The sequence below is a fragment of the Mchenga conophoros genome, linkage group LG8 (genome assembly GCF_057382185.1).
Source record: "Mchenga conophoros isolate Kocher_MC1m ecotype Shallow Benthic linkage group LG8, M_conophoros_male_GT1.1, whole genome shotgun sequence".
In the NCBI taxonomy this organism is placed as follows: Eukaryota; Metazoa; Chordata; class Actinopteri; order Cichliformes; family Cichlidae; genus Mchenga; species Mchenga conophoros.
In genome coordinates this window covers 26815897-26828908 of record NC_140533.1, presented here as the reverse complement: position 1 = coordinate 26828908, position 13012 = coordinate 26815897, and the positions used below count along the sequence as shown (strand labels likewise).

Genomic DNA, 13012 nt, shown 5'->3' with positions numbered 1-13012 from the left:
GAACTAATGTTCTTCTTATTTTTTATTAGTACACATAATATTGGTGCGTATTTATTTGAAGTATACTGAAAAAGGTTTGAGAGGGATTTAAGCTCCTGAAGCCCAGCAGTTGTTGGTAAGTGCCCAATAAATTAGTGGAAACAGTCAAAGTTTGATCTTACTAGGAAAAAAGACCATTTGATTTTATACCTAATAAAATTATAAAAATGGATAAGAGACACTTGGGAGAAACTCTGTTTCTCTGCTGACATTTTTACTTTGGCCCAATCAGTGACACTGTGTGTTTACACACTATAATACCCTTAATATAGTCCTTAGGGCTCCACAGCATATGATACCTGCTGAACTTGGTCCTCTCTCTATGTGCAAGAATCATTGAATGTCATGCTGAGGAGAAAGTAAAACTATATTATATGTGTTCTCTTCAAACTTGTTTTCATAAGTGCTTGTTTAAAAACTAGAACAAAAATAACAAAAAATATGTAATACAAGGCTTTATTATCAAATATAAGCCTGTATACTGTTTATTTTTTCTTATAGTATGAAAGGGTTGACACTGATTTTATATTTTCTTATAAGAATTAATAAATTCCACAAAAAAAATTTTTCATGGTCAAAAAGTTTGGTGTCAACATTTTATGATCAACTGTTCAAAAATGGTTGATCGGTCTCTGCTGATGCTGGTAAAATTGCACTAGTGTCTGTCTGTCTGTCTAAATTAATATAAAAAACTGGGATCTGACTTGTGCTGTAAAGGCCAGGCAATATGATAAGAAAATGACATCCAAGTGTCCCCTGTTATGCTACAAGAATCATGTGTAATGTTATTATTATGCTTTTATGTATTATACTATTTTTAGAAAATGCAAAAATGGGAATTTTCACCAGTAAACTGTCATATGAAATATATAAAACCTAACTTTCATGTAAAAACATTTTTTTAAGAGTTTTTGCCAAAATTAGTGTCACACTGTCAAAAGGGTGTAAATCTTTCCTACACAGACAATTAAACAAACCGCCGTGCCTTTATTGTGAAAGGGAGGAAGTAGTTTCCAGCAGCATAAGCAACGACGCAAACTGCTGCCATCTTGTGGCCAATGTGTGAAATGAGCCGTTTTCTTAGTGTAAAACTTTCCACAGCTGTCCCACAAACGTTGATTCGTGGTACAAAAACGATAGTTGAACAGACATGAGGACAGAGTTTGATATTTTGTGTAATGTCGCTCTTTTTTTTTTTTTAACGTGGTCTGAGCCGCGCAGGTGTCAGCTAAATGAAAGTGAAAGTAAAAGTGAAGCGGGTGCTGCAGACACTTAAGCTAGCTGTGCTCTGTGGAGGAGAGAGATATACGGTAGGTAATCTAAATCAATCCCGATGAACTCAATTTTAAATACATTTTAATGCGTCACAGGTGTATACACAGGTAAATGTGAAACGGCAGGTAGGAGAGCAGGTAACCTAAACGGCCTATTACTGAAGTTACCACCTCAATTAAGAAAGCTACAATGAGAACCAGCAGCTGCAGATATATTTTATGCTCCAGTTGCATTAAATATCTGTAAGGCTTTGTTAATATAACTATAACAGATATTAGTGTTAACGTTTTGCTCATATTTTCCATAAGTGTGATGTAGACAGTTTGAAAAACAGCACCGTTTTATCCCCTGAGTCACAAAATGTGTCTCTGTGGTACTTAGAGTAGATTAAATTAAAAATGCAGGACCTATATTTTTACTTTTTTGCATATTTTATTCAGTGATTAAGGATATATTTGTTGAGAGTAACCCTAATACTGCGAGAGTGGGTGCAAATAAACAAAAACTGAAACCAAAAAACGACACAAAGTATAACAAATAGAGAGGAAATGTGGTTATTTTTAGCCTTTTATAGTTTGGTCCAGTTTGTTATTACACCGTCTCAGGTGAGGTTTTGGTCCAGATGTTTGAGGCTTGAGGATGACCTCATGATCGTGAGCCAAATGCTTCACAAAGCGCTGTGTTTGTACTGTAATCTCTCCTCTGAAGTCATGAAAAATTAGGATCCTGACTAGTGTTATTACAGTATAAAATTTCATATTACTTTACCTTTTTTTAATTTTAAAATTTTAGTTTCAGTTTACGCTAGTTTCACTCTGTTGCCAGATTTGATCCTTCCATTTTGGAATAGGAAAGGTTTAGTTTCAGTTCAGTTTTACTTTTTATTTTCTCTGATATTTTCTATCGATATTTATGTTCTTATAAAACCACTTAAATGAATGTTGGGCCACAGTAGCAAAAGGTCCTAAATTAACCAAAAGTAATTCAGGCACACACACAGTCATACATACACACATTAAACTTGCGCAAATTATGTACCAATGAGATAGAATATCTTAAAACAGAATTACATGGAGAGATGTGAATTTAAACGTACACCTATGAGATCTAGTTTCCAGCTTCTGTGTGTGTGTCAGGCTTTACAGACCGATGCATGACCACTGATAGGAAACTTCATTTGCGGAGAATGGTTCCTTTTTTATTTAAATGTTTGTGATGAAGATTAACAGATTAGATATGTCCTCATCAGCCACTTGTATCGAAGTAGCAGAGGAGGCAGTTGATAACTGGCAGGTTCTGAGTACTAAAGACTGTAGAGGAGCTAGAAACACTAAATATCATGTAAACATCTCATGCACATGAGCTAGTTGCACACCAACTTTCTGCTGCTTGTTGGAAATGTGATCACATTTACATTTTTAAATGCATAAAGTTCTCGTTTTCCAAATTCTAGTTATTATTTTTATTCCACTAACTAAAAAATTTTTTTTCACTACTAGTTGCAATTTTTTAGTTTGTTTTAGTTAACTGTAACAGCTTCAGTGCTGACAAATACCCTTCATACTACAATAATTAATTTTAAAAAAAAAAGAAGATGAAACAAATTAAGCAAACACTAGAAACTAAATGAAACTAAACGAAACCAGATAGAAATTAATAAAGAAAATGTCTATTTAGTGTTGACGTTTCTATTTTCATCTTCTTGTGGAAGGAAAAATGTTAAGGACCATTTACACAGGGACCAATTAACTCATCATGCATTGCTTTGCAGATGATGGTTGGCCACTAGTGGACAGTCCGGGCTCCATGTAGTATTTACTACCAGGTCATATGCCAGTCAGTGGTTTCCTGTGCACTCCTTGTTAGTCGCTCACCTTGAAGGTAATGGCCGTTTGCTTCCTGTATGAACGGTTTTTGGTTGAAGTAGAAGCTTTTCAATCTGATTTAACTATTTTCCTGAGAGAGAGAAAAAGAAGATACTCAAATCAACCAATCAGAACGGTGAAGTTCAAAAGAATCACCTTCCCACTATGAGCTGCTCACACCTGCAATAGTTAACTCTGAACCTTAAGTCCTGTTTGCCCGATTTTCCCCCTCTGGCAGTTTCCACTGTCATTGAGATGATTGGGATTAATAGTTAAATATTTTACAAAAAGACACACGTTTGGGAAATATAATTGTTTTCCTGATAAAGTAAATCTAGATTTTAACACATCTTTTCTGAGTGACTGTAATACTTGCTGTTGTAGGATCCAATTGAGCCTCCTGCGTTTTCACCGCCAACCGAGGGTAAAATGACGGATGTGGCAGCCTCAGGATTTTTCGTCCTTGTTTTCGATGCAGTTCTGGGTTCATCGATGTGGACCGGGCTGCTGCTGCTCGACTGCTCCAGCTGTGGTGGACTGGAAGGCGTGTGGGCCTTTGGAGCTGTAAAATGGGTTTTCCTCCATGTTTTCACCTCTGTGTTGACTGATGGAAAGCCCCAGCCTGTTCTCCACAGGTTGGTGGCGCTCCTTTGCCTTCTTCCTCCCGTGTTTGAAAGTGGACGCTTCCTTAAAGCATCTCCATCTGAGCCTTACTCGGGCCCATCTCCCAATCTCAGCATGCTCCTCTTGGGCCCGATGGCCTCATCTCTGGCCTGTTTAATTTGGGAAAAGGGTCTCAGTGGGAATGGAAAAACAAAAACGGACAGCGTCAAACTGGATACCAGTGGGCTGCTTATGAGGACATTAAAATATTTCAAACCAGACACTCTCTACCTGATCGCAGCGTTCGGTTTCCTCATCTTAGGAGTCATCTGTAAGTATAAAACATTCCCATTTTATAGTGTGTTAGATAGAGCACATGTGTTTATTACAGTGTAAGACTTATGGATCAGAAACATGCAGGCAGAAGTAGCCGTGTTAGGATCAGAGGGTGGAGGGCAAGCTTGTTAGCAAGCACTCCCTCATAAAATATTTCTAAGAGACCGGACTTGCTGTTCTGTGTGCATCAGAGTGGAAACAGAAGCTGCAGAAGTTTGTTTATAGGTTAGGAGGCCTTGAATGTATGTATTTGTCTTTTTCTTCCTGGATTCCAAATCCTGTTAGACCTGAAAGGTCCTGCATGTTACTTAATTCAGAGAAGTAAACAAAACTTCTCTTTTACTCTGTTTAAGGTTTTTTTCTAATCAGCTGGAAGAGAAGGGACCTTTGAGTCTACAAATCCTCTCTAAAACACAGTATATAAGTAAAAATTAGACTGTGAGAGCAGATTTTCTCCTATCATTGTTCACTGATAGAGTAAAACCATCGATTCCTGCTGCTGAGTCTGTGTGCTGGGATGGCAGAATTAGCCACGTTGGAATATTTGTTCCAAAGACCAGCACAGATTTGAACCATTCGTTTATGTCCACAAAAGGGCAAATCAATACGAGAGACGAGTTATGTCAACATTAGCATGTTTTATAAGGTCCACGTGCAGGTTTTGGCATTTTAAAAAAATAGGCTGGGCAAGATGATTTCACCATGACAGCACTTTTCGTGCCTGCAGCATGTCCCGGCACCTGCACACTGACTCCACCTGCTCATCCAAGATTTGTCACTTCTGCTAAGAAACCCCTACAAAGAGGGGGCTGGCTTAAAAATGCACAGTCTGTCCTTTATATACGGTCTATCATCAGCACTCATAACCTAGTCAGTAACAAATGTGATTTCCACCACACACTACATGTCCTTAAATACTCACTACGGTTTAATACTGCTTTCGAAATAAGTTTTTAATAAATTTGTTGACTTTGTCCTTGTTTACCTTTGTACCTGTCATTCATCTTTCCTCACAGGTGATACGTTTATCCCGTTGTATCAGGGGAAGGTCATTGATATGCTGAGTGGTAAAGTACTTGAAGCCGGCTTCGGTTATGCGCTCGGAGAGCTGGTTCTCATTTCTCTCGGAAGGTGATGAACCAAAACTGTTCCCACCATTTCTTTGTCTCTCAGATATTTGTAGGAAGAACATTTATTTACTTGGCATCTCTCTGATTTTTTTTGTCTTTCCATCTTAACAGCGCGCTCTTCTCTGGCATGAGAGGTGGTATATTTATGTGCACCTTGGCCAGACTGAACAAGAGGCTGAAGCATTTGCTGTTTCACACCCTCCTGAAGCAGGAAGTGCAGTTCTTTGATGATAACAACCCCGGTGAGAGGAGCACGACATGTCTATTAAGATATTTAGGGACTGCATGAATTTGCAGGGTCAACAATGCCAAAGGTTCCCCTAATGAAAATATTAACGCTGATTTAACCCTCGGTAAATGGAGCGTCATCTTAAACTGCAATTGGCCCGACAAACTAGCGTCTAAAAAGCCTCATAATCTAAAACAAACATTGAAGCTGTGCAGATTTAAGCGGTTACTGAACTCTGTCCTTTTCTCTGTTTCACCATCCAGGTCGTCTTTCCTCCCGCCTGCACTCTGACGTGGACAGGATGGGCCGCACGGTAGCGCTGAATGCTAACGCCGTGGTTCGCAGCACAGTAAAAACCTTCCTCATGTTGGTAGTGATGTTACGCCTGTCCTGGGAGCTCACTGTGCTCACCTGCATAGAGATGCCACTCTTAGCTGTAGTGCAAAACAAATACAGCACCTTGTATAAGGTAGGTGTAAAAGGAAGAAAAAACAGCCAGACTTTTCTTTATCTTTTTTCGATGACAGGAAGAAAAATGTTTGCAGCTGGAAAGAATCAAGGATATTAAAAGTGGGAGTCATGAAGACTTTATTTGTTGATCCTGATTTGTTGTCTGACAGGAGCTGAAAGAGCAGATTCAGGACTGCCAAGCTCAGAATGCAGACCTGGCTTCCCAGACGGTCAGCGGGATTCAAACCGTCCGCAGCTTCAAGGCCGAGAAAGACGAAATCAGGAGATATCAGGAGGCTCTGGCGCAGATGCGCGTAGTCAAGAGACGTTCAGGAATCTACAGTTCAGTCTTTCTCCTAGTGCGGAGGGTAAGGCGACAGTCATGTTACAAGCAAGGGAACATGTTTCATTCTCAGCTCTAACTGCATATGTGCTAATATTTAAGCACCAAGAAGAAACGGTACCCTGGTTTCTTAAAGCATTTTAGTATTTCCCCAGTATTTGATATGTGCTGACATGATAATGGATCCTGCTTTGTTTGTTTTTTAGCTCCTTCGCAAGTAACCCTCCTCTCCAAACTCTCTTTATTTAGCTGGTGTCTCTGGGGATAAAGATACTGATGCTGTTACAGGCCCGCACTCTCATCTCGTCCGGAAAGCTCAGCATCGGCAGTCTTGTGTCCTTCTTCTTGTATCAGAAGCCCATGTCAGTCAATTTAAGGGTAAGCCGAATCATTCTGGATATTTATTAACATGTAGTGCCTGTTTTTGATATTCAACGGGTTATTTATGTCGCAGGAGATTTTGTACTGCTATGGTGAAACGGTGGCCACAGTTGGAGTGATTTCCAAAGTGTTCAGCTACCTGGACAGGACACCCAAGTGTAAGGAGGAGGGAGATTTAGCTCCTGACAATCTGCAGGGAAGAATTGTTTTCCAAAATGTCACCTTCAAATATCAAGAGAAACTTGCCCTGAAGGTAACAGTTTCCTAGTGTTACAGTGATGGTTGTGTTAATCCTACAGTGTCACTGTTGGAATGGTGTTAATCATTAATTTGTGAGAGGTGGACAGATTTATGAATGCTGCACTGACGTCTTCTCTCCAGTCAGTGTCGATGGAGCTGCAGCCAGGGAAGATGACGGCGTTGGTGGGTCCCTCCGGCAGTGGAAAGACCACCTGTGTCAGCCTCCTGAAGAGGCTGTATGAGCCCCAGGAGGGTGAGATCCTGCTGGATGGAAAGCCGCTCCACCTTTACAAACACAAATATTTCCATCAAAAGGTACAGACGGCTCATTGTACAGCTTAAATCATTGTACTAAATCAAATAATGTAGGGATGCTCCTGGTACATATGATCTCAGTACTTAATGTGTCTTTAATTGATGCAAACATGTAATCGTATGTTAGATATAGATGCAGTTAATGTTTAAAACTGTGGGTCTAATCAGCTTCAAGTCACAGACCTCGGTTCCTCAAATGAATGACACAAAGAGGTCGTCAGAGGGTTTCTGTAAAGGCTTTTCTTGCTTGGAAAGCTGCCGTGTCTAGTCTTGTCTTCAGCTCAAACACTCTTCAGAGTTTTGAGGCTGGAAGATTTTTGTTTGACTGGAGCAGCTGGACCAGTTCTGGGGACGAGGGTGTAAGTGTATTTGATTTACTAGTAGGTCTAGATCTTAAAATAGCACGTGGACAGTGAACCTCCTTCTTTCCACATGTAGCCCAACAAAACTTTGACTCTCAGGTTTTGTTCTTGTGAGACGCGTCAGCTTATTTACTTTAATTGTTTAAATGGTGAAACCACATTAATCCTTTCTTCGTGCAGGTAACCCTGGTTTCCCAGAATCCCGTGCTGTTCTCTGGCTCCCTGAGATACAACATTGAATACGGCCTGCAGGATTGCGGCATCGAGAAGGTGAAAGAAACTGCAAATAATGTCAACGCACACGACTTCATCTCTGAAATGGAGAACGAGTACGACACAGGTACAGAGCCATCTGTGGTATTGTGCCTCACCTCAATCACACGGGTCTAGAGACCACTTGGCAACTGTCTGCCAACCACTGGTTACAGTGGAAAAATGAGCATTACCTGACCAGTTCTGAGTTGTTGCTAAAGCTAATCAAAAGCCTAAAGAGCTGTCAGTGAGCCCCTGGTAACCGCTGGCACTGTGAACCTCGAGCAGGTTGCTTGTCTTTTCTATATGACATAATTGTCTGTTGCTCCTTTTGAAATGTGTCATTAATGCACAACTTTTATTTTGAAGACAAATGTCCTCAGTTTCCAGGAATGTGGAGTAGAGCCGAAAAGTAATAACAGTAGCTTTTAAAGAGATAAAATTAACATTGAGACGAACTGAGTTCAGCTTATTGGTCCACAGCAGTCCCAGTTTATCATGTGACCCCTTGGGAAAACGAAATCCCACCCCTGAAAGACCAGCACGCTTCTGCATATTAACTTTGCCCACAGCGGTGAAAATAATCACTGAAATTTGAAGAGTGTTATTAATGAGTACATACCTACAACATGGAAAAATTCAGATTCATGTTGTTTACTTTTGCTTGATTGCCTTTCTTTACATTACTTCTCTATCTACTCATACTGCATATTGCAGTGAGATATTTCTCTTATAAGCCCCTTGTGTGTGTTTTTTCTTTTCATTACATTCATTACATCAGGAAATAAAAATATATGACAGCTACAGAGGTGATCTAACAAGGAGAAAATGCTCAAGTCAGTTGACAAAATAATCAAGTACAGAGGCACATGTTTAAAATAGATCATGGTGAGCTGCAGATAGGTTTATGAAAGTTAATATTAACTTTTTCTGACAGATGTGAAGTAAGGAAAGTCAGATTTTACAGTTGTAAAATATCCAGCTGGAAGCTGGTAGCCAGGTAAACCACGAGCTATGTTTCAGTAATGATTAACTGTAAAGTTGTGATGGAAAAACCTGAAGCAGGTGCATGTTTTCCACTGTAACCTTGGTCTGTGTTGTTTGTCCTCTCAGATGTAGGAGAAGGTGGGGGTCGTCTTGCAGGAGGACAGAAGCAGTGCATCGCCGTGATCAGAGCTCTGGTTCGAGACCCGCAGGTCATCATTCTGGATGAAGCAACCAGTAAACTGGATGTCGAGGCGCAGCATTCAGTACGTATATAAAAATAAAGCTCAGAAACTTCCATACGACCCTCAGCTTTCCTCACGGTGACCAAACAAGGAAATCCTGCATGCAAGAAGCGCGAATGGGTTTTCTCTGTGTGTGGGTGTGAGTCAAGCAGCTGCTCTTACATATCTGGCGATGAGAAAGTTTGGGCAGTGGGCCAATAACACAAAAAGAAAAAGCAAACCTCCCCTGATTTAGATTTGGCTGGTCTCCTGTTCCTCTCAGGCGAGTCTGGACCGCTTCCATCATGATTTTTAATCTCTTTGATGAAGTGCACCTGAACTTGTACCTCTAGTATGTGTCAAAATGCAGATCCTTCAAAGTTATTTTGTTTTGGAAGTGGACAAAGTCACGGGGTTGCAAATCCATTAATCCACACAGTGGCCCACACCTGATGTGAGTATGTTCACCCCAGATGACTCAGGACAGTCTCACCCTGGTCCCTCTCATCACCCGATCCACCGCCTTCAGGTTTGGAAACTTGTCAGCTCGCGTCCTTCACTCCAGTCGTATCAGTTGGTGTTTGCTCTGTAGGTGTGAGGTTTGTTAAGAAATGACAGAGCTCATAGTGCACGTGGTCAAAATAGGGGTTACAGGAAGTGATCTAAACATAAACTCAGGGCTGTGCTCAAAGCATCTCTCCTGACCTGTGGCTCGCTCATCGAGAAGATGAGCGAGCCACATTTGAAACTAGAAAAATTTGCATTTCCTGCGAAAATGCTGTGTGGATGCCTTAACGCTGAAGATGTATGCCGAAAAAAGCTGAAAAAGTTGAGAAAAAAAAAAAACTGCCCTGAGCAGGATTCGAACCTGGCCCTCCTGGTCTAAGGGCTGCTATTTAGCTCATTCTCACAAAGAAGAGGTGGAGAGACTGACAATTGTGCTGAAATGAGCAGAAGCTGCTGAGAATTGTGCTGATAAAAGGTGGAAAGGCTGAAAATGTTTCAGAAGAGGTGAATAAGCAGAATTTGGGCAGAAAAGAGGTGAAAACTCTGAATATTTTGCTGAAAAGAGTTCAATCAGCAGAATTTCTTCTGCATAGATTTCAATCAGCAGAATTTCTGCTCAAAAGAGTTTTTTTCTGAAAACAGCTGAGATTTGTGCTAATAAGAGGTGAAAAGGCTGAAAATTTTGCAGAAAAGAGATGAAGCAGCAGAATTTCTGCTGAAAAGAGGTAAAGAAGCAAAACGTTGCGCTGAAAAGAGATGAATCAGCAGAATTTCTGCTGAAAATAGTTTTTTTCTGAAAACAGCAGAAAAAACTGAAAATTTTGCTGAAAAGAGTTCAATCAGCAGAATTTCTGCTAAAAATAGGTTTTTGCTGAAAACAGCTGAAAAAGCTGGTATTTGTGCTGAAAAGTGGTGAAAAAACTGAAAATTGTGCTGAAAAGAGTTTTAAAAAAGTTTAACTGTTAACTGAAAGAAATTTTGCCATAAGCGGGACTTGAACCCGGGCCTTCCAGTCTGAGAACGGATGCTCAACTCACTGAGCTAAAACACAGGTCAACCCGGCAAGGAAAATCAGTGAGGCCACTGATAATATGGCAGAAATGGGCAAAAAATATTGCAAAAAAAATTCAATATCTCAAAAAGTATAGAAGTTATGAGCACCAAAAGTCATAGCCAGAAAGAGCAGAATTTTTTAAAGTTTGAACGGAGAAAATTGGCTGAAAACTGAGGGAGTAGTTAACATCCAAAAAAACGTACGGAAGCAACTTGAAAAAGAAAAATAAAGAATAAAGAGAAACAGGAACTCAATAGTGTGGATGCCTATTACTATAAGACAGTTTTCTAATTTTATGGGCCTGTTGCTGGAACTTGAATGAACATAGCTCTGGCTGTGAGTGCAGAAGCCCCACCCATCTGTTTATGAGTGGCAACCAATCAGATGAAGGGGCTAAACTTGTAACTATAAATTAGAATAGAAATAACACAGAAGCTTAAAGCAGCAACACCCCCAGTCTTGACATGGAAAACAATAGCCCAAAGATATCTCTGCACACCTGAATCAGAGGCAGGTCGAAGGGAAACCTAAAGCTTTTTGGAATTTTTTAGGGTTTTATGAGTTTAGTATTATTGTAAAGTTGATTTTTTTTAAGACTAACCAGTTAATCCAGAAAGTATTTAGCTGATAAACTGATAATAAACACAACCACTACCTGCAGCCAAAGAGGGGAAGAGGTCCACAAAAGAATTGTGTTTGTGAAGTGGCCTCATATTTCTGTGTTCAGGTGCTGAAGGAGATTTTTGCTCGTGGCCGGACGGTGCTGGTCGTGGCTCATCAGCTGAAGACTGTGGAGCAGGCTGATCACATCATCTTCTTGGAGAACGGCGAGGTCGTAGAGGAGGGGACGCACAGTGAGCTGATGGCCAAAAAAGGGCGTTACTATCGTCTGAAGGAGGAGCTGTTCTCTCAGGACAGCCAATGACCTGCTCGTGCTTTCGTCGCACAAATACTTTCGTTTCTAGACAAAGAAGAAGTGATGTTGTTTACCTGTTTGTATCATGAGAAATGAACTGTTCATCATCAGAAAACTTCAAACGGCAGAAGTGTTACTGCAATGTTTGGTCGGTCAGAGGAGCTCAACTCGTCCATCCTCGTTTATTTATCTGGGAGGAAACGTTTGAAGTGGAGAGAATATTATAATCATGACCTTTAGCTACCATGGGTAACTACATTTTGAGAGTATAGTTCATATATGCAATTTATTGGCAGTATTAGAGGAAAAATGTGGGGTTTCCTGCCAGTAAACAATGCAAATAAATATGAATACTCCACATGGCAGCAGAACGGTCATGACATAAAGTGACTCAGATTTAGAGGTCGTCCTCTAAAATGAAGTGTTTTCTGATTCAGTCCTTGACATTCAGAGCACACCAACACTGAAGCCCTCCATCATTTTAAGGCAATTAAAATGATGGAGGGCTTCAGTGTTGGTGTGCTCTGAATGTCAAGGACTGTTTTTCTCACTGCCTTTTGTGCTCCATGTGTTAAAGCTTTGCTGTGAATCACGGGTTAAACTCCTTAAAGAAGCCCTCGCTCTAACAGAAGCTCCTGTTAAGGTGAGACTTTGTCACTGACATTCGTCACTCCTCCTGTCAGAGTTATCATCACCTGTGGTTTCCACCGTGAATCATGGTGTCTTTTCCTGAAACTCCAGAAATATTATTTTTAGTGGATTTTGTTCACTGATGTACTTTTTTAAACTATACTTATTAAAATTGCTTTTGAAGAAAAATTGATGGAAATTTTTGAGTCCTGATCCGTTCCAGTTTTTTACTTCGGTCGTTTCTCTTCCTTATTAAGACTTCCTCATTGGAGGTCAGCTTCATTTAATGTTGAAACCTCATGTATACTGAAGGATAACTTAGAGGATGTGTTTTTATATAAATCAAAAACTGGATTTTGTTCCTTACGAGCTCCACAGTGCAGAGGAGACACAAATCCCTGGGACTGTTATGGCAGGAGTCCACTTAAATGTTAATATCTCCTCCTGCTGCTGCCTCCTTTTCTATCCATGGATGATCACTGACAAGCTGATTTTTGCCTGCAAACTTTTACTGGAAGATGGAAAGAAAACAAAGCTGTAGAGACCAAATAAGTGGAATAAGATACCAAAAAACCTGGCTGAACAGAACGAGGTTCAAACACTGAAAAACAAGTATAAAATAAACAGATTAATTTAAAAACAACAAGTGTTTTCATCCAAATTCCCTCCAGGGCTATGAAAGGATATTTCCACATTTTTGACTTGCAAATATGTTTCTATTCTTGTGCAGATAAGCCTATTTTGGCTTCACTTCCGCATGTTCTTGGCAGGCTTTTACATCTGCTTTCTTGTTTTTATGTTCATGGGAAGACTTTCACGTTTCCTGTTTTGCCGAACCCCTCCTTTATCATTTTATTTAGCATCATTTGTAAACGCC

General features: G+C 40.2%; 1 protein-coding gene and 1 long non-coding RNA gene across 3 annotated transcripts; one reads left to right on the top strand and one right to left on the bottom strand.

Annotated features, from left to right (window-relative positions):
• The first annotated feature begins 1027 nt into the window (after positions 1–1027).
• Positions 1028–12330, top strand: tap2t (transporter associated with antigen processing, subunit type t, teleost specific). Of its 2 annotated transcripts, XM_085285319.1 has the most exons (13): positions 1028–1349; positions 3086–3195; positions 3564–4113; positions 5135–5249; positions 5360–5490; positions 5741–5946; positions 6098–6295; positions 6520–6648; positions 6725–6904; positions 7033–7206; positions 7749–7908; positions 8934–9070; positions 11317–12330. In XM_085285319.1, the coding sequence occupies exons 3-13, from the start codon at positions 3609–3611 to the stop codon at positions 11512–11514; spliced, it is 2133 nt and encodes a 710-aa protein (XP_085141445.1). In that variant the 5' UTR covers positions 1028–1349; positions 3086–3195; positions 3564–3608; the 3' UTR covers positions 11515–12330. The 2 variants fall into 2 exon arrangements, with proteins under 2 accessions (XP_085141445.1, XP_085141444.1); XM_085285318.1 differs by lacking the exon at positions 3086–3195.
• LOC146568924 (uncharacterized) lies at positions 2301–11973 on the bottom strand. The gene is made up of 3 exons (XR_014893672.1): positions 11245–11973; positions 3552–4111; positions 2301–3270 (listed from the first exon to the last, which is right to left on the bottom strand). It is a non-coding gene; the product is annotated as an uncharacterized LOC146568924 (long non-coding RNA).
• Positions 12331–13012: the final 682 nt, after the last annotated feature.

Excerpts from the sequence above, each read along its gene's own strand:
- tap2t (XM_085285318.1), top strand. The coding sequence starts at position 1,272 with ATGAAAGTGAAAGTAAAAGTGAAGCGGGTGCTGCAGACACTTAAGCTA. Across the intron at positions 5,491-5,740 it reads CTTTGATGATAACAACCCCG|GTCGTCTTTCCTCCCGCCTG; the intron begins GTGAGAGGAGCA and ends TTCACCATCCAG. Across the intron at positions 7,207-7,748 it reads ACAAATATTTCCATCAAAAG|GTAACCCTGGTTTCCCAGAA; the intron begins GTACAGACGGCT and ends TTCTTCGTGCAG.